The sequence below is a fragment of the Hydra vulgaris genome, chromosome 08 (genome assembly GCF_038396675.1).
Source record: "Hydra vulgaris chromosome 08, alternate assembly HydraT2T_AEP".
Taxonomy (NCBI): Eukaryota; Metazoa; Cnidaria; class Hydrozoa; order Anthoathecata; family Hydridae; genus Hydra; species Hydra vulgaris.
The window spans coordinates 8930415-8951097 of NC_088927.1; the positions used below are offsets into that span (position 1 = coordinate 8930415).

General features: G+C 28.7%; 1 protein-coding gene across 2 annotated transcripts in view; it reads left to right on the plus strand.

Annotated features, from left to right (window-relative positions):
- Nucleotides 1-3110: 3110 nt before the first annotated feature.
- Nucleotides 3111-20683, plus strand: part of LOC100209657 (uncharacterized) — a 59214-nt gene continuing 41641 nt past the window's right edge. The window contains exons 1-2 of one of the 2 annotated variants that reach the window (XM_065803017.1): nt 3111-3206; nt 3378-3501. In XM_065803017.1, coding sequence (XP_065659089.1) covers nt 3436-3501 — 66 coding nt within the window. In that variant the 5' untranslated portion in view covers nt 3111-3206; nt 3378-3435. Of the gene's footprint in view, nt 3207-3377; nt 3502-7424; nt 7551-8627; nt 8750-20683 lie in introns of those variants that run through there. The other variant, XM_065803018.1, reaches the window with a different exon arrangement.

Here is a 20683-nt window from a genome sequence, read left to right on the forward strand (position 1 = left end):
GAGTGTGTGATGATCATTTTTACCTTTAAAAAGTAACAAGTTTCACTAAATTTAAATAAAAGCGTAACTTTATAAATGGATTATTTTAATACATAATTTTTATTTTTACATAAAATTCAGAAAACTTTGTATCCCAAGTTAGTGCAATATTTAAAAATATTGAAATTACGAAGAGGTCTTTGATCGTTGAAAAAAAGTAAAAAAAGTTAGTACTATAAGGGGCTGTCTATTAATAACGTCAACATTATTTAAATAATTTTTACCTCCCTCCCGCTTGTCAACAACTCGTCAAACGTTTAGAGACCTATAAAACTACGTCAACATTCAAACCCATCCCCCCCCCCCCCCTCACTTACTCGAATGAATCAATTGCAACGATGTTGTTATATATTTATAATATTTTATGTACAGTCAGAGCCACAATCCGTAAATGTGCCAATCCTCCTTTAACTTTAGACCTAATTTAATGGAGTCTATTATAACAAAAAAAGCATTTAACAAATTTCATATATCAGGGGTTAGCAACCTGGAGGAACCATAAGTTACTATTTACAATATGTTTCAGGTTTTAAAGATCTTCCAACATCTTCATTTCAATATTAATATTTATGCATAGCGCTAAAGAGCCGCATCTTGCCATCGAAAAAACTACACGATACTTGTGGCCGCAGGTTACCAAACCCTCATATAAACATTTAAATAATATAATGTAGACTATGTGCTTGCATAAATCTTTTTTGTTTGCACAGTAGACAAAACTACAACAACACTTCGAAAAAACAATCATGTTACACGTAAATATCTTGAATGTGCTTATTTAATTCTGTATGTGACGGGTACTTTTAAAGCACAACACGGTTTTTAAAAAGTAGAAATATAAATAGCTTTATTAAAATACTGAAGGTTGAGCGCGTATTTAACACAGAAATGCAAACGCTACGTAACTTTTCTTTTTTTTAAGTAATAAAATTAATTTAAAAAGTAACATTGTTGACGTCAACTTACCTTGACTTCTCCCCCTCCGCCTTATCTCCTTACCTCCACCCTATATTATTGACTTAATTAACGGACAGCCCTTTATCAGGAATTTTCAAGATTGTAAGGGTGTAGGAAACAAAAACATAGAGACACCGCATCTAGTTCGTAATAATCTAAAATGCACACTTTTGTATGACATTCAGTTAACTTTATTAGCTTTTCAAATTAAGATTTGGAATACTATTTCCTTTTTTTAATTTTTTTAGAAATGTATAACCTAGGACATCTACGATAAAAAAATATCAAATGCTTTTGATGATGTATTATTCTAGTACAAATTTTCCGCTTACATTAGTTAATCCAATTTAAAACTTCAAGGAATGCAAATGAAAACAATATTGGTTTTATTCTAACTTTTGTTATTACTTCATTGTTTTAATCTCTCAAAGTTTTTTAAAAACACAGAAATTGATTTTAGTAGTGGCTTTGTGGCAGCTCCATAACATTTATTTTTTTCATAAAAGTTTTTTTCATAAAAACTTTTTATAATAAACGAACAATTGATAAGGTGCCTTTTCTAAACGGAAAATACTTGTTGACGCTCTTGAAGAAAAACACCGTTGGTATAAGTTTAGCAACTTTAGTTACATGCAAATAAAATCAGGTTTTATCCATGTATCCTCTAATTTTTTACCTTGATTATCTTTTTTTCGAGTAGTTCATTAATATAAAAATATCGAGTAGTTCATTAATATAAAAATCTTATCTTGATTATCTTTTTTTTAAAATTGTAATATATAGATAACAATCAATTAAGGGGGGAAACCTCTCAAAAAAAAATTTTTTTTGATTTTTTTTTCCAGATAATTTAAAAGCAAATTTATTTAGAAATCAAATGGTAAAAACCGTGTTCAACAAGATAAAGAAAAAATGCAATAAAAAACATCTAGTCTAGCTTTTTTCCACTATCTCTACTTTCTACTTTTTTATCTCTGCTTTCTACTTTTTTCCACTATCTCTACTATCTACACTTCCTTTTTTCCACTATCTCTGAAGCCATAATTTAAAAGCACATTTCAACAAAGTATGCACAAGTAAGTCATTTTTTCAAGCTTCTACACAATTAACACAAGCTTTCCAATGAATTAAAGAAAAATGGACAAGCCTAAGACATATAATAGTGATAAAGTTAAATTTTTTACTAAACGTCTTCGAAAACGTAAATATACTTTTTATGGTTTTAGAAAGCAAGAACTATTTGTAAATATTGGTGTAAATAATGTTAATAGCAATGATATAAATATGGTAGACTGTAAATATTGTGTGAACGAATATTTATAAGTGCATAAAAAAAAAAAGCGATGCAAGTAATGGTAATAGTACCAAGTGGAAACTCAAAATGCTACAGGGTTTTTGACATAGAAATTCTTGCTTCCATTTTTGATAAATCTGGTTGTCCAAAATGTTTGCGACCATCATATTTGTTGTTAAGCGAAAATAAAAAGTCTTTAGAAGAATATGTGTCAAATTTATGATTACCTTGTGTTTGTGGTTTTAAATTAGACTTTGACATATCAAAAATTCTACTATAAATTGGAAAAAAATCAGCTGAAAGTAACATTCTTATTAATCGCAATCTTTGCCAGGGTGAGGAATTTTGACATTTTCCCTTAGTAACCGTGTTGCTATGGAAACAGAGCACGATTGTTTTAATAAATCTTAACATTTTGTGTACTTTTATTTGGAACATGTAATAATTTCGTTATTGCTTTATTTTAGAAAATAAATTTTTGAGTTGCTTACCCCCGTATAGAAAAAAATCAATTAAATAGACGTTTAATGAATTAAAAGAATAAAGAATCGAAAACGTTTATTTAACTTGTTTAATTATTTTTTTTTAGATTAATTTTTTTGGTTTCTTTGATTGTTGTAATTTTTTTTTTGAGTTGCAAAATGGTATATGCATTTTAACTGCCGAATTTTTTGATTAGGAATTTCTCGAAATCTTATTTACTATATTTTGTAAAATATAATGCGCGACATTTGCCGTATTTTTAGATTAAGTTACGTGGTAGTAGAAACAATCGTTGCTATAGTTAATATTATCAAATTTAATAATATTAATAATGGCAGCTTTTATCTTCAAAGTTTACTATTAACATATGCAAATCTGCGAGCCCTTGCGTGACTTCACTAATTCATTTTTAAGTTTAGACTTTACATCTAAAGTATTTTACATCACTTTTCTCATCATTGATTTAAATATTTTTTTATGTTCAGCTCGATGAATTAATAACGTTGAACTTATGCTAAAAATAAAAATGATATATTTAATAAAATCCATTTAAAAAGTAAGCTGATAATATTAATAACAATTATTTTAATTTAATTTTTTTTAGTTTTGCTTGAGTTTTCTAGTATGAAACAAATAACTTGTTAAAGTTAGCCAAAGTTAATATGACTGATCTTAACATCGATGCTATCATAAAACAGCTAAATGAAGTTAGAACCACAGGAAAACAGGTATTTAATTGCATGTTTAAAAATATAATAAATATAAATAATTATGGCAATAATTTCACATGAATTGAGAGGGAATTTTGTTGACCACTTCTTAAAGGTGAATACTTTAAAAAATTATTTATGCTATCTGGTGAACATTTTTGTATATAGCATTTTTGAGTTTCTAGTTTTATGGTATCATATTAGCGTTGGAAAATATTTATGTTATGTTATAGTTTATGTACTATATTTATGTTATGTTATTTTTTATATTATATGTAAATATTTATGTTATGTTTATAGTTATGTACTACTATTCTGTAAATTAATTATGTATGCAGTTTTGGTGTGTTAGTAGAGTGCTTGCTTCAACATGGTTTTTGAGTTTCTAATTTTATGGTATAAAATTTACATTGAAAAATATTTATGTATAATTGTAGTTATGTACTACTATTCTGTAAATTAATTATGTATGCAGTTGTGCTGTGTTGGTAGAGCGCTCACTTCAATATGATTTTTGAGTTTCTAGTTTTATGGTATCATGTTTTCATTGGAAAATATTATGTATGTGTATACGCCTTGTTCTTCAAGGTTGATGTTTCAGAGATAAAGAACTAAAAGAGGGTTATAAGCACAATATAGTAGCCTTTTCAACTGTAATGAAACTCTAGGCCATGTGGAGGTGAATAACATTTAAACAAAAAATTTAATATTATATGCAATAGTTTGTTGAGTTTTTATGAATTAAAATAGATTTTATTATAAAAAATTTCTTTTTAATAGAATCAGAATTATTAATAGTAGTATAGTAATAGTATTTATAGAAAAGAGAAAGAGAAGCAACATCATGACAATGTGACAATGGTTGAAGGTTGGCTGCTAGTGCAGGTCCGACTATGTTTACTATACGTTTTTGAAAAGAGAAAGGACATCATTTGAAGATCTGCTCCAGATATGGCAACAGTACTACATACAAGATCGGATTTGAGATTTATAGAGATAAAGTATAGGTTATGGAGTAAAGAAGTGGCAAGCACAATAAAGAGCAACCTTAGCAGATGCTAAATTTGCAATGGATTTGATATATGGTTTCCAAGAAAGATTGGAAGTAAGAGTTAATCCTAGAAAACAAAGAGGTAGATGACTCATCAAGTACATTACCGTTCATAAATATGGTTCTTTAATAATGCTTTTTCTCATTTAGTTTATAATATAAGATTTGACAAGACATTATATTTGTAGTTTGAGCTGTCAGATTGTGTCTTTCAAATTGTTGTAAGATTGCATCTCATTCTCTTCCCTACAAATACCGTGATTGCTGCTCAAGCGAGTCACAATTTCTTGATCCACCTATCAAAACATAATTTCATCCTTTGCATCCTTTTATTGAGTTACATTAAAACTGTTTTTATGCTAATTTAGTTTTAACACTAATTTGATTTTATCAACAACAATCTTAAATTTTAGGTTTAAAATTTAAAAAAATTTAAAATTTATATGTATTTCAATGCTGGCTGACAATAATTATAAATTTAATTGAATTAAAACTGCAGCGACGTCTGTAATTCCATGTCATAGAAGAAGATCATTCCTGAAAATCAAACATAGATCTACATGGTTAGCATGGATCCTAATAATGCCAACCTATCTGATCCAAGAATACCAATTATATGGGGTGATAGCATACACACCAAGGCACCATTTAACGCAAATTTTGAAATCTTTTAGTTTTGTCTGCGGAAAATAATTTAATTTGAATGTTCAAATTAAGTGAAATTTTGACTTAATAATGCGACAATAAAAACACCTGAAAAATGAGAACAACTTTATATAATTTGATAAAAGTTGGTGAAAATGTAGCATATGGCCGCACCAAACACTGGATAAAATTTCAACCAGATCGGTTAACTGGTTAAGGATTTATGGCAGTTTTAATTTATTTTTTGTTTTTTTTCTGCTACTTATACCTTAAAATCTTAGTAATTTATGGGATATTTGGTCACTATTTTAAAAATAATGGTTACATTAGTGTTCTACTATATAATATCAATTTTTGTTGTAATCGTTTTTTTGCTACAACTACCATTTTCATTTTATAGACCAAAATATTGATTTGCTATTGGTTTGACTTGGCTTATGCATTGCGTGAAAATATCAGCATTTTCTAAGGTATAAACTACTGTAAAAATGCATTAAAATATTAAAAAATGCTTACAAAGCTTTTATAAAGATAACTACATTTAAAAAAATACAAAAACTTAGATAAGATAAGTAAAATAATTGACAAAGAAAAAGTTTGGAGGGCCAATCAGAGAAAAATCTTATAAAAACCAGAATAGTCCTTTGAAGAGCAGTAAAAATCTTTTGCAGGAATGTGTCATCAAATAAAATCTTTTCTAAATTGTCTATAAGAATGACAAGTGTCATTAATTAAGTATTTCCGTTAAAGAAAAAACTTTGTAAGAATTATTTCCTAGTAATTTAAGTAATTATTTCCTTAATTTTAATCATTTGTATTTAATAATATTTGTAGGCATGTTAATGGTTTGTTATCCAATATAAATTCAGGTTAAATTTTGTAAAAGGAATAGGTTCATGATGAAAATCGAAAATTTGTATGCTTACTCTATCTGAATAAATATTCAAGACAGCCCTCTGCTTTCCAAGCAGATTGAATACGCCAACTGTAGGCAACAAAGATCAATGTCAGTTATTCTTGGGTATCACATGTACTCTGCAAATTTTGTAAAATATTTTTGCGCAGAAAGCAAGAACGGAAAGAAGTTATACTCCTTCCTTTGTTAAATTCCAATTCAATACGAGTGAGACCTGAAACAAGTGGCGCAATGTGTTATTGCCTAATCTGCCTAATTGTTCATTCAAAGCTGTAAGAAAAACATCCTCTTGAAGAGCAAACCACCATTGAGAAAGAACCAAAATGTACATTGCAGCATATGCCTCTTCCTTTAAGGAAAAGGTTTGCTCCATCAATGCTCTCAAATAAAGTTCAGGGAAAATCTTCAATCTTTAGCAGCAAAAGATGCCGAATAAATTGCATCTCATGTTATTTCCAATAAAGAATTATCTCCTTAAGAAACCATTTGACTCGCTAAAGCAAGGCTTGTGATGAAGCGAGCGCGATCGCGCTCCGCTTGTAAAGCGCACCTGTAAACTGTATTTTCAAACGTTCTAGGCGCAATAAACAACGCTCATTCAGCTTATAACGAGCGTATAAAATAACGCTCGTCCAATAGTTTGGATTATGTTTTTATTTTCATAAAATATTTAAAAAAGATTTTTTATTAAAGATATTCTATTATCAAAGCACTGATATAAAATATAAAAAGCTCTACGTCGTTCTCTTTTGCACTAACGTAATGAATGAGCAGTTTGAAGTCGTTAATAGTCACTAATTTCAATAATGGAATGTGGAAACACAATGTGAATACAAAAATGCGCAAATAAAATAATAATAGAAAATTAGAAAACCATTATGAGAAAATTGAAACTGCAGAGTATTTTTAATCTTGTGAAAATATCAAGTAAGATTTATTTGATTTATTGTTTGTAATATTCCACACATCGTTTATAATGAAAATAAATATTAATAATAGAGTAATTTTTAAAATTAGTTTTTGTTCATAGTATAGCTTTTTTATTAACTATTATTTATTTTAACTCAAATTTAAAACGATTCTGTTGTTTAGAATGTTCGCAATCAAGGACATTTAAAAAGGAAACGAAGTAATGATGTCAACATTTATTAAATGGAAAGTTGAAGAGGTAATAAGCTTTAGAACTGAAATTACCAACGGAACTACATACGTTATTGAAATTTTCTGCAAAGTTTGTACAAGAAATAGAGAAGCGGTATTACAAGGTTGTAAAGGTTTAATACGACAATGTGCTTTACGGTTTATAGATGAGACGAACTTTTTGTCGATCTGCACAACTCAAAGACATTTTGAAACATATCTCACCTTACTGCAATAAGGTGTGAGGGCGAGAAACTCTCAAATGAGCGATGTGTTATGTCAACTGATGGAATACAAAATACAAAATCCTCAAAGGTAATTAATAAATTATTACCTTTGAAATACAGATTTTATATTCTTATTTACCAGATTCTAATATCTTAATTTTGAACTGTGCTAAAGCGTTGTTTGTTGCAGGCTTGATCAGGAAGTCGTGTGATCGTACACCATTAATATATTTTGTTTTGATGATTTGGCCATCAAGCATTTACACATTTGCAAATGCTTGATGATGTTTATGTTAAATTTTGATATTTAATTATTTCTAAAACGCGCTGAAAAAATTAAACTAAACTAAGAGAAAGTTAAAAAAAAAATAACCTAAAAATAATTTGTCAATAAAAGAAAAAAATTAAACCTAAAAAAACTTTAGAAACTTTTTTTTAAACAACAGCGTTTTTTTTTTTTTCAAAATTATTTTTTTAATGACGCAGATGAAACTAGCATTTATACTAATGACACTTATGTTGCATTAATTAAAGTTCGTTAACTCTTTTTTATTATTGATTTAACTGTAACATTAAAAAAGTCGAAAACGATTTCACATTTTTTTTTTATAAGAAACCAGTTTATAAGAAACTAGTACTAGGAGCCTCAAAATCTTAAGAAACTTTTAGTACTAAGTAACTTTTCAATAAGAAACTTATTTATAAGTTCGATGAATATTTCCTCATTTTTCACCTAAATATCTCATCAACATTACTCGAAGTTAACTTTGTCTTCAATGGAGAACAACAGTTTGAATGAGAATTTAATTTGCACGCGCAATTGAATAGAATTCAATTTGATTACAAATAAAAAATAAAAACTTGAAATTAAAGAAACTTTTAAGAAACTTTTAGTACTAGATTTAGAAAAAAGTATCCTTAAAATAAGAAACTTTTTAGTACTAACCGTTTGATTGGTTTTTTATAAAAAAAAGAAAGTGTACTTAACATTAGTTAAAAAAGCTCGAACGTTTTTTCCTTTAAAATGACTAAATGAAATCGATGTCTATAAAATATATCATAGAAAAAGTTTTAAACTATGATTCAATTAAGATTGGTACTGCATAAAGTAAAAGTTTAAGGAAACAGTGTACTTTTGTAGTTGTAATACTCTTTTGTTTCTTAGATACAAGTGTCAATATCGTCTTTGTTAAAAGTTTTAACGGATGATGCGTATATAAGACTTGTAAACTGTGCCTATGAAATGGCCCTTCTGCCAATATGCCGCACAAAAACTTTGCTGTTATTGTAAGTATCGATATGTTGACTATTTTAAAAATATTAGATAAAGTATTGAATAATTGATTCAAATAAAAATAGTTTGTTCGTATGTTTCCAACTTTGTAAATTTTACTAATCTATTGGTTACTAAAGAAATTCAAATCATATAACTTTCTTTTCACTGGTGCCGTTTATCATGATTTGCTAGAGCTCATTGTGTCAGCATCAAAAGTATTTGAGGCAAATGAATTGTTGCCGCATGATATTCTAGCTACAATCAACCGAACAAATTTAGAACTGGAATTGAAGCTCGAAGAAATCGATACAGATTAAAAAATTTTAGACAGCTATGTATCACGTTACATGGTTATTGAGGGCAAATATAACTTACCAGAAACACTGTCTGGTCAGTTAAGTAAAGTTTGCGACAAACGAAAACACCCCAGTAATAGAAAGTATATAATAGTAAACTTAGATATGACTTTAGTTGACGTAGATCAAACATTATGCTTAGTCAGAAATATTAGGAGAAAGATTATACCCAGACTTATAAATACGTTAAACAGCAGATTCACAAGCATAAAGGATGAGTCTGAGATTTATCATGCCATGCGGCTCATCGACCCGCAGAACTGGACTGACAACAAAGAGTTTGGCTTGGATGAAATAAAGTTTTTGTCCACGCATTTTAAAACACCATTCGAACATTCCAATTTTAATGAAAAGTTAGTTTTCCAAGAATGGAAACTATTTTTGATTCATTCAAGAACCAATCTTGAAGCAATGGTACGCAATCGCCAGACAAGAGAAATTTGGAGGTCGACGTTATTGTACAAAAAGTCAAAGTTTCCTAATTTATTAAAAGTTATATGGATTATCTTTGCAATTTCCGGATCAAACTCAAGTGTGGAGCAAATGTTTAGCACAGTAACTAGCATATTATCAGATCAACGTTTATCTATGAATCACAACACTCTAAATGATAGCATTATGATATTAGGAAACCATGGAAGCTGGTCAAAAGAAGAAATAATCCTGAATAAAAAGCGAGCAAAAGAAATTTATTTGAATAAGAGATGAGTGGTTCAAGTTGATGATGATCCAGTTGCGTTTTTGTTTGATATAATTTTTTTATAACATAAATAGTTAAAAATAAAATCACGATCTGACAATATACAAGAAGTTTGGAAGTATAAAAATCTACTTAGTTGAAGTAGTTTCATGAGTGTGATACTAATTCAAACATTTTTTGACGAAAGAATTATGTAACAAATAAAAAAAGATATAAAAAATAAAAAGCTTTTTATGAGCATCGCCTTCAGCAATTTTCATGATCGCGCTCGCCAACATTATCTCGAGCGCACATAATCACACTCAATGATAACATATTCTAATTTTACGAGTGCAATATAACACGCTTGACGATTTTCTTCATCACAAGCCCTGTAAAGCATCTGGTAATCAATCTTTCTGAATAAATTTTAATATAAAGATAAAATATGTATGTTTTGGTTTGATGATCACTCTAACTCTTGTAAATGTTCAATTAAATATGGAATTTTTGTTGCGGTATCTGAAGATTTGCCAAAAACTCACTCCAACATTGAACAAATCTGGTCACTGATTAATGCAAATAGAGTTAAACTAGTTTTGGCTTGCCATATAAAAGTTGCAAATATTATTTGTGGTCTTCAGACCCATTCAAGTATGCACCCTTGTACATGGTTTGACCTCAAATCCAATTGTCTTATTAAGTATGGAAACTTTAGAACACTAGAAAAGTTTATTGGCAATGTCATTCGAAACCCAATTATGAGTGGGCTTGACAATGTTCTGATTTTAGAAATAACTTCACCAATAGTGTTACATCTCCTCATAACAGTTGTCAATCATATTTTCAAGATACTTACAACTGCTTGTATAGAAGCTTTTAAGTGGCCAGATACCCTCCACATTTAACTGAATCTGTATCATGGGGACCAGTTTGAGGGAAATAAATGCAGGAAGCTTCTTGAAAATGTGGATGTATTCCAGCAACTTGCTTATACAAACTCAGTTCCCAACATTTTTCATATAATTAAAGCATTCAAAAGTTTCGATTTAGTTGTAAGAGTTTGCTTTGGATTTATTCTTCAGCCTGATTTTGCTGAAGTAATTAAAATTTCAAAAGTTGTTACTTAATGATAACTGGTGCAAAGCGTAACACCCAAAATTCACACCGTCTTCTACCACATCAAAGGTTTCATCAGGTGCAAATTCTCCTTGGGGCCCTATAGTGAACAATGTGTTGAAACTGCTCATCAAAACTTTTATAAGCATTGGTCAAGGTATAAATGAAAAAATTATCATCCATTGTACATAGAAAGTTTGTTATGCTGCATAACTGATCTGATCAGTAAGCATCTCTAAAGAAATGCAACTAATTTGTTTTATCAGATTAGGCAGTAGAAAATCAAAGCTTACAGTTAATAATTAACATTTTATCCATTTTAATCCTTAACTGCTGTTAGCAATTATAAATTTTAATATTGCATGTAAAAATATTGAAGAGTATTTGAATAAAGGATTATATTAAGCTATTTTAAATCAATCTCTTGTGGAGAAAATCAAATTTTTTTTGGCGGTAGTTTATACTTTAGTAAATGTTGAGATATTTACTCTATGCATAAGCCAATTCAAACCATGCTTCAAATAGCAAATCAATATTTTTGTCTATAGTATAAAAATGGTACATGTAGCAATAAAACTGTTATCATAAAAGTTGTTAATATTACATAGTAAAACACTCATGTAACCTTTATTTTGAAAATAATGATTGAATATCACAGTAATCGGTAAAGTTTTAAGGTCTAAGTAGCAAAAAACTAACAAAATATAAATTAAAACTGCAATAAATCCTTAACCAGTTGGATTTGCATGAAATTTCTAGAGTTTGGTGCGGCCATATGCTGCATTTGCACCAATTTTTTAACATATTACATGAAGTGGTTCTCATTCTGAGGTGTTTTTTTCACCTAATTTGAACATAATTTGAACATTCAAATTTTTTGTAAAGGCGTCATTATTTTTTGTTTCTTGAAAATAGTTTAAAAAATAGAAACATTCTATTGCAAACATTAAATGGTTCAAAAAGTAGAAACATTCTATTGCAAACATTAAATAGTTTAAAAAGTAGAAACATTATATTGCAAACGATTAATTCCACATAAAAGTGGGACAGTCATTTTAGTCACCCCTTACATTTTCTTTAAGTTTTAACCAGTGGTATGAATTAATGAAACTTGAAAAATTGTAAAATTTGAGCTCCCAAATCCAAATGGTTCAAAAGTTATGACGTTTTGAAGTTCAGCCTAAAATGTTTTTCTTTTTTTTACCAAATTATGGTAAGAAAAAGGAACATTTTAGGCTGAACTTCAAATTTTTTTTATCACCATTATGGATTTTGTAGTATTACTTTTTAATGAATAATTTAAGATTTAGTCGAGGAATGTGACTAAAAATTGGTACCTGACCATTTTTGAGGGTGCCGAATTCAAAAATGTTGAGAAAATATTTAAATTTAAATTTTTTGATAGTTATTTTCTGATTTTAAAAAGGTCAGTCAAGTTCCGTTACCATAGGTTGCGCTTTTATTAACTCCCGGAGTTGCCTAAGTCTTATTGATTCAATTTATTTTTCAAATGAAGTATTAGATCTTAGGCTATATTTATAAAAAAGATGGTTTTGGTTTTTTAAAGCATAATAAAGATATGTCATTTTGAAATTTAGACAAAAAAATCCTTTTTTAGTCTCCGTTCTCCATTTCTCCATTATAGATTTATAGCTTTTTGTGTGAATAATTTAAGTTCTAGAGAAAGAATTTGACTGAAAATTGGTACCTGACCATTTTTAAAGGTGTTGAATACATAGATGAAGAAAAAATAACCCAATTCCTAATATTTGAGAATAATTTTTTAATTTTTAAATATCAATAGTCAAATTTTTTGTTTCGTAACCATGTTTTACATTTCACTTATTTCTGGAGTTGCCTTACTCTAAATGTGAAATAAGAGGTCTTAGAAAAGTATAGGTCTCTGAAAGAAAATAAAAAAATTGATTTACATAACTTGCATATTTATAACTAATATTTTCAAAAGTATGCATGTTAATATAATTTGCAATTGAAAGTCACATTGAAAATATAATTTCATTATTTATTAATTATAATAATTTAACTTTAACATTATTACTTAATGTCTAATAGTTAAGTATTGTTTTAAAATATTGGTTGCTTCCTCAAATTTTAGGTTGCATGCTCAACTGTGGTGTTAAAAAAATGAGAAACTAAAATGCCAACTTTTTTGAAAAATAGTAAAAAACCTGCTTTATTGAAAAAGTTCAAAAATAGAAATAAAAAGAAATAATCCAATATTAATAAAATCAAAGTTGATATCATTTAAATAATGAAAATAAAATATTTAATACAAGATAAAAGCTGTTCAAATAGAGTTTCATCTTCTTTTGAGATGTGGTACTGACGTCCAGAAGATGTTAACTGTGTTTTAACAAGAGAAATGACATTCATTCTTGGCACCCAGCAATTATCATCCCGCTTTGGCCAGTAGTACGGCCGACTTGGATAATGTGGATGCATAAGCTATTCCATAAAATCATCATTCTCTTTATCAACTTCAGCAACTATACCAAGCCAGTAAAATTTGTCATATTTGCATCATAGGTATTGTGACATCATAATATAGTGAATTTTAATAGTTTTATATTTTTGTTTATTGACAAAGTCAAATGTTAGAGCAAAATCATTATCATCTGATACCCTTTTCATTTTTATAATTGAATGAGAAGAAGGTATAAATTGATGGAAACTTCTTGTCCCAGGAATAGTGGTTGCTATTAAAAGTCTATCAGTAAGTTTGTTTCTTACTAGCTCCATTTCTTCAACAGTGACGTACACAAACATAATCCCACTGGTTGACTTTTGACAGTATTCAAATATTGCTTGAGAAAACAGTATTTGACCTGTAGTTGGTCTCTGCAAGCTAGCAGTTGGAACAAGCCTTTTAACAGTGCCACCTATTCCATCGCATGGAAATTCGCCATAGCTTGTTGCAAAGAAATTCCAAATGCAACGAACAGAAAAATCTTGAGCATGGTGACATAAATTATAAAAATGTATGCAGCTTTTATACTGCCCTGCATAGCCATCCGAAAAATATTGAATTTCTGTCCAAAAAAATCTGTCAGTACAATAGCCTCATCAATACTAATTGCTTCTTGTATGCCAGGAAAACTATTGCATTGGTGAATCATGTACTCTTTCGATTTTCTGCTGCAAACAATCTTTTCAATGATTTTATGATAAGATGTTTCAAAACCTACATCACTCAAAATTAGTTTAACATTTTTGTGTATTGTACACACAAACGGAATGTGTACCTTTTGCACCAGCAAGAATGCACCATTTAGGCTAAAGACTGCAAAATTTAGAAAATCCAATTTTAAGGTCTGGGTACTTTATCCTAAATGCTACATAGAGCTTCTTTAAGTTACACAAAATCAATTTTTTTGACATGTATTTTTTTTCCTGACACATACACAGTTTTAATTTCCTGGCATTTGCCTTGAATACTCATCGTCACAGTAAAAATGCCTTACAAGTTCTATAACATCTTTGCTAATTCGATACCATTGAACCACATCAGGATATGCTATGATGCCTTTTTGATTACGTAAAAACTTTGCATTTTGATTTTTGTGTTTGGAAACTGAAAACTCTTTTGCTGCTTTTCTGATAGACCAAAATTTTGGGGTCAATGTCAAAATTTGAAGTTGCTGTCTTCTGTTAGTCTTTCATGCATTCAACAAGGAAGTCCAGATCGCCAGTTTTAATTTGAATTTTCTTTAGCACTTCATTGTTGTTTGGTGCAACTAAATCAGTTTCAGTGACATCCAGAGCAATTACAAGTTTCTTAATAACTGCTTCTTCAGTTTGCCTTATCTTTCTCTTTCCAAGTGAAGGCTTGTTAGAGGTTTTGGGTAAATGAAGGAGTCACTTCAAGTTCACACAAAGTACTTTTAAGCATGTTAATGATCTTGCTGATTCCAGTATAATTTCTTTCTTTATATTGTCTTCAGGTAATTTTGGCTTTAACTCTTTTTCTTCTGATAGCCCAGTCCTCTACATTAATATTTCTCTTTTATATTCAGCAATATCTTCAAAAGATTCAATTCCAAGCAACGATGTATAAGTTGCAAGATGATATTTACTTTCATGTTACATTGATAGGTACCGCTAGTTGAAATTTAAAAGAAATCCAAAAAATTTCAATTTTTTGTCCCACTCTTACATGGAATTACCCAAACATTAAATAGTTTAAAAAGAAGAAACATTCTATTGCATACATTAAATGAGTGATCAAAATCAAATTATAAAAAATTTAAATTAAAATAAAATAATAAGTTATTCTGCTTCTGTTAAAAACATAAAAAGAATAAATAAAATTAAATTGAGCATGTACTTAAACCAGGGGTGTGGAGTTTTTAAAAAAAAAAGTACCAACTCTGACTCCAGTTGTTGAAATTTTCAAATTACAATTCCGACTCCAACTCCCACTCTGACTCCAAAGCAAAGTTTTTGAAAAATTCTTTGACTTTTTAAAAAAATATTATGCGATAAGTTAAAAATTTTATTTTTTGCCAAATTTATGAAAAGCTCTTTGAGGTTTAGTATGAATATAAGGTTAATTGAATATTTTGTACATGCATGTGCAATACTGAGAAGTTTTACTTTTGGAGTCGCGATTTTGTTTAGCGACTCCGACTCTAAAAATATTGTGACTCTGACTCCAGAGCCCTAACTTAAACTTATGGAAATATAATACGACTTATTGATCCAAATTTTTTTCTTAGTTTATTGCAAAATGCAAAACAATTAGGACAAAAAAAAAATTAAATGAAAACATCAACTTAAAAACCCTTTTATTAGTTTTTATTAGTACAGCATATCAAGAAGTAAAAAATCAGAAAAAACATGTTATCTAATAAGTTTAGTATTTTTTTGACTTTACCAGTTGTTGTTTTTTTTAATTTGATATTACTTGTTTGGTATAGACGGAGCATGTTTTTGCGCAAAAATTAAGTTTAAAGTTTTATGACAATAATGGTTTAATTAGTTAGTTAGTTATGTATCTAAACCCAACTGGTATGTCGGCCACTTTTGTGTGGCATTTATGGTAAATGATGAGCTGTAGTAACTAGGATGACTGAAAACTGTCTAGTAATTGTTTAAATTTTTCAACTGATGTTGCCTCAATGACATTATCTGGCAAAGTATTCCATTGATTGACTACACGGTAGTTAAAAAACTTATGTCTGATTTTGCAGTTTCTGACATCTCGTGATGAAATCTGATTCAATGTTGAGCTCTGGGTGCTATGCTGCAAGGCATTATGTGCCAATCAATTAGGTTTAAATTGTTGAGATGTTTATATTTTTGAATAAGATCGCCTCTTTTCCATTTGCTTTAAGGGTGGTTAATTTCATGATTTTACATTGAGTTTTGTAGTCTTTATTTTTTAAAGCCTGAGAAACTTTTGTTGCGTTGCGTTGTACCTTTTCAATTTTTTTTATGTCACTATCAAGGTAAGGGTTCCAAGCTTGTATGGCAAACTCCAGATGTGGTCTAATATATGTAGTATAAATTTTTTTCCAAATATCTATGTCTCTTGATAGAAATGTGTGTTTAAGAGTTCCAAGCATATTACTTACTTTGTTTGCAGCTATATTGCACTGTGAGCATATTTAAGATTCTCGGAGATTAGAATCCTAAGATCTAAAACTTTTCTATTGGTTGTACCGTCATTTTTGATTTCATTCATAATATAATCAAATTTTATTGTGCCAGGGCAACATGCATAATTTTTTTACATTTAACTCCATTAGCCAGGTTTGCGTCCATTTAACAATCTCGTTTAGATCTGATTGTAAACTTGCTTGGTCTTCATCATTTTTAATAACTTCCATGAGCTTTGTGCCATCTGCATATATTTTGCAAATGGCTGATTTGACATGAATTGGCAGGTCATTAACAAATATGACAAAGAGTGTTGGTCCTTACACAGAACCTTGGGGATTCCCGCTAGTTACATCAATCCAGTCAGATTTTGAATCTCCAAATATAACACGCTGCTTGCAGTTTGTTAAGAAGGCTTTTATGCAGTTTAGAAGATTGCCATTTATACCATACATTTTGCATGTAAGATTGCAGCAATCTTACATGAAAAACTTTATCGAATCCCTTTTCAAAGTCAAGAAAAATTAGGTCAACTGGTTTTTTCTTTGATTTGCTACGAGTCAAAAAGTCCATTGTTTCTAAAAGATTTGTGATGCAAGTCTTTTTTGAAACAAAACCATGTTAAGTTTTGGAAAGCAATTTGTTATTTACCAAATGATCGATTATGGCTTGTCTAACTATTTTTTCCATAAGTTTACATGGAACAGAAGTGAGCAATATTGGCCTGTAATTGGCTGTATCTGTTCTGCTATCTTTTTTATAAATAAGTGTAATATTAGCTCTAAGCCAAGATAATGGAACCTTTCCAGATTTTATTGAAAGTTGAAAAATCAAAGTTAGCAGAACTGCCATTGATGTGTCACATTTCTTTAAATCAAATGGACTAATGATATCATCGCCCATTGACTTATTTCCATCAAGCATATTTAGATGTTTGAGAACAATGTTTTGGTCAATTGTTATATCCGAAGTTAAAACATTTGTTTTGGATGCAAAAGGGTTTAGTGGCTGAGTCAGTGGTTCCTTTGTAAAAACTGATTGAAATTGGTTGTTGAGAATGTTTGCTTTTGTTATTCAATCACTGCTCATTTGATTTGAATCTGAGGTTAAGGCTGATTGATTGCTCAATATCCATTTACGATTGTGGTTGTCGTTAGCTAGCTCTGACTCATAGACACGTAATGCTTATTTGCTATTTTTCTTTTCCTCCTTTTTGACATTTGTATACTCCATGATGTGCATTGCATTTTTCCACTTTGAGTTTGCATTTTTGTACCAGAGCTCTTTTTTTAGTCTAATTAGCTTCATTAACTTGTTTGTGATCCAGGGTTGCCTTTTTTTGGTGGTATTATTTGATGCCTTTAGAATAAACTTATGGCACACTTCATTATAGAGGTTAGACCATATGGAATAACATTCCTGAACATCATGATTCATAAATAGCTCGCCAAATGTTATTTATAAAAGTGCTTATTTCATAGTATTTGCCATATTTATAAAGTAATTTTTTGCTGTTAAAACTATTTTGACTACTACTGCTTAAATTGTGCTGCCAGCTCAGAGATATATGCCCTTGAGAGGCTGTGCCAAGACAAGTTCCTGTTAAAACTTTGTTGATTTTATCTTTTGGTTCTGATATAATTATATCAAGTGTGTTATTTTTAGAACAATTGGAACAATTTTATTTTACTGAGTATAATTTTAAACACGTTTATATAATTAGCGCTATAAACTGTATAAAACAGCTATAAAACAACATGACAATGCTGTTTTATTTTAACGCAAGCTCTTTATATTGACAAAACAACTTTGCAGTATTGTTTTACTTTTTTTTTAAAGCTTTTTACAATAACAATTTAATCCACTTTAATAATAAAGTATGAAAACGTTAAATAATTTTTTATAATTAAAACTTTTTTAAGTATCATGTTAAAAAAAAAACAATTACTAATGCAACCCCCTTTATTGCAAAGCAGCGCCAGAGATGAATCATATATGGCTTCAGTACAAAAGTTGACTGAGGATTTAGGCAGTTAAGACAACAAAAAATACTTTTTATTCTTCTTTTTCAGTAAATTTATCTGGAATAAAGTGTGAAGTATTCAATTGAATACTTTGTAGAATATTTTTGTTTCATGCTTTAACACCTCGTTAATATTTACTGTTTAAACTCTTCAATGACAGATATTTATATTTATTGACATATCACTCAGATCGTCAGTCAAAATCTAGATATTAAAAAATGTTTTTACAAAGTATTAATTTTATGAATATAATAATTTTTCAAATATTTATATTCAATTATAATATAAATAGTTGTATTGTGTATAAATAATAGTATTAAATATAATAATTATAATGTTATCAAGTATAAATTACTGTGAATATGATAAAAATAGAATAACAACTACTTTTGTTCTTGATATATATCAATGATTTTCCTGATTTAGTTTTAGCAGTTGTATCTGTATTTACAGATGTTACTAAGCTATACAAATTAATTTCTAATAGCTCATCATGCAATAACCTGCAAAAGATGAGAACATTATAGCAAACTGGGCAAAATTATGGAAGCTAAGTTTTTCTAGTGCCAAAAATGATCAAAAGATCATTTGTAAATTTCAATATCTTGACATTTCATACTTTGTTTATTTCCCCTGATCCTCCTCACCTTGATTATTGCTGTCTACTAACCTAGGCTTAAAAAAGATCAACGATTAATTGAAAATGTTCTACGTAAGTCTAGTAAAGCTGTTCTTGGTCTGAATGGGTTCACTTATGACCAAAGATTACTGAGACTAAATTTAACTAGCATGAGCTATCGTTTCTTATGTAATGGTAAAAATGGTAAAAAATATGGTAAAAACTTATCAATGGACTGACAATGTAGTTTATTAAAATTATGGTTGTTACAACACTTTCTTATCCTCATTAAATGAGTGTCAATGAAAAATGAGGATTTTGAAGAGATTGTTAACCGGTTTATAGGATGAGACCAGTGAATATTAGGATAAGTTTTTCTTCTCTTTACTACACACATATTTATAATTTGCAACAAAATAGTTTGTTGAATAACTGAGCTAAAAATTGTGCATATGCGAACCACCTGATTTTGTTTTTAAAAAATCTTGGAGAATCCTAGAGTAACCATTAATAATACAATTTTAAATTAAGTATCCTGTTATTAGTTGTTCTTATTTTCTGCTCCTACTAGATTATTACATTACGCACATTATTCTATACTAAAAAATAAATTATGTAATCTTTTTTTTTTATTAGAATTTTTATTATTTTTAAATTATTATTGCAGGCCTTGTTACGAGATTTTGCTGCGTAACGAAAACGCGTAACGCTTTTCAAAGTAACTCAACTCAGCATATATATTTTGTATTGTTAGAAGTTATATTGCGTCACTAGTGTATTTTTAAGTACTGCATTGTAATTAAAGTTATTTTATTAACGCGTTGAAAATCATACAGTTTTTTTTTCTCACTGTAACAAAAGTTACAAATAAAATCTTAGTTCTTATTTGAAAAATCATTTTTATCATTTTTTTCAAATATGAACTAAATTTTATTTTGAAAAAAATACTTTTTTCATAAAATGTAATATTTGTTTATTTTCTTATAATTTTACAGTTGGTTTTTGGTTATTTTATTAACTGTTAATAAATTTTTTCTTATTTATTTTGTGAACTCTTTTTAATAATGTTTTTAAAAAAAGAGTTTTTTTTTATTTATCAGTTACTGATAACATATTCGTGATCATAATTTATTTTCATAAGTTAAACGAACTTTATTAAAACTTTACGTTATTGAATTAACAATAAACAAAATATTTTTTTAATAAAATATTTACATCAAAATAAATCGTGCATTTTTTAAAACTATGACAAAAAATAGTTTTTATGTTTAAAAGGAATTTATATATTTAATTCCTTAAGATAAAACTTAAAACGCTTTATTTTTTTTAACTAATTTTTAACAACAAAAAAATTATTAAACAAACTGTTTCTTTAACAAAAAATCTATTAGTTTACAATTGCGGTTAAATTTTACTTACGACTTTATTTCTTCCGAATAAACGTCACGTTAACGACATCAAAAGATAATTTAAATATTCTAAAAGATAAAAGTTTTTGTGTAGCGCAAAACTGCTGAACGCGTAGGCAA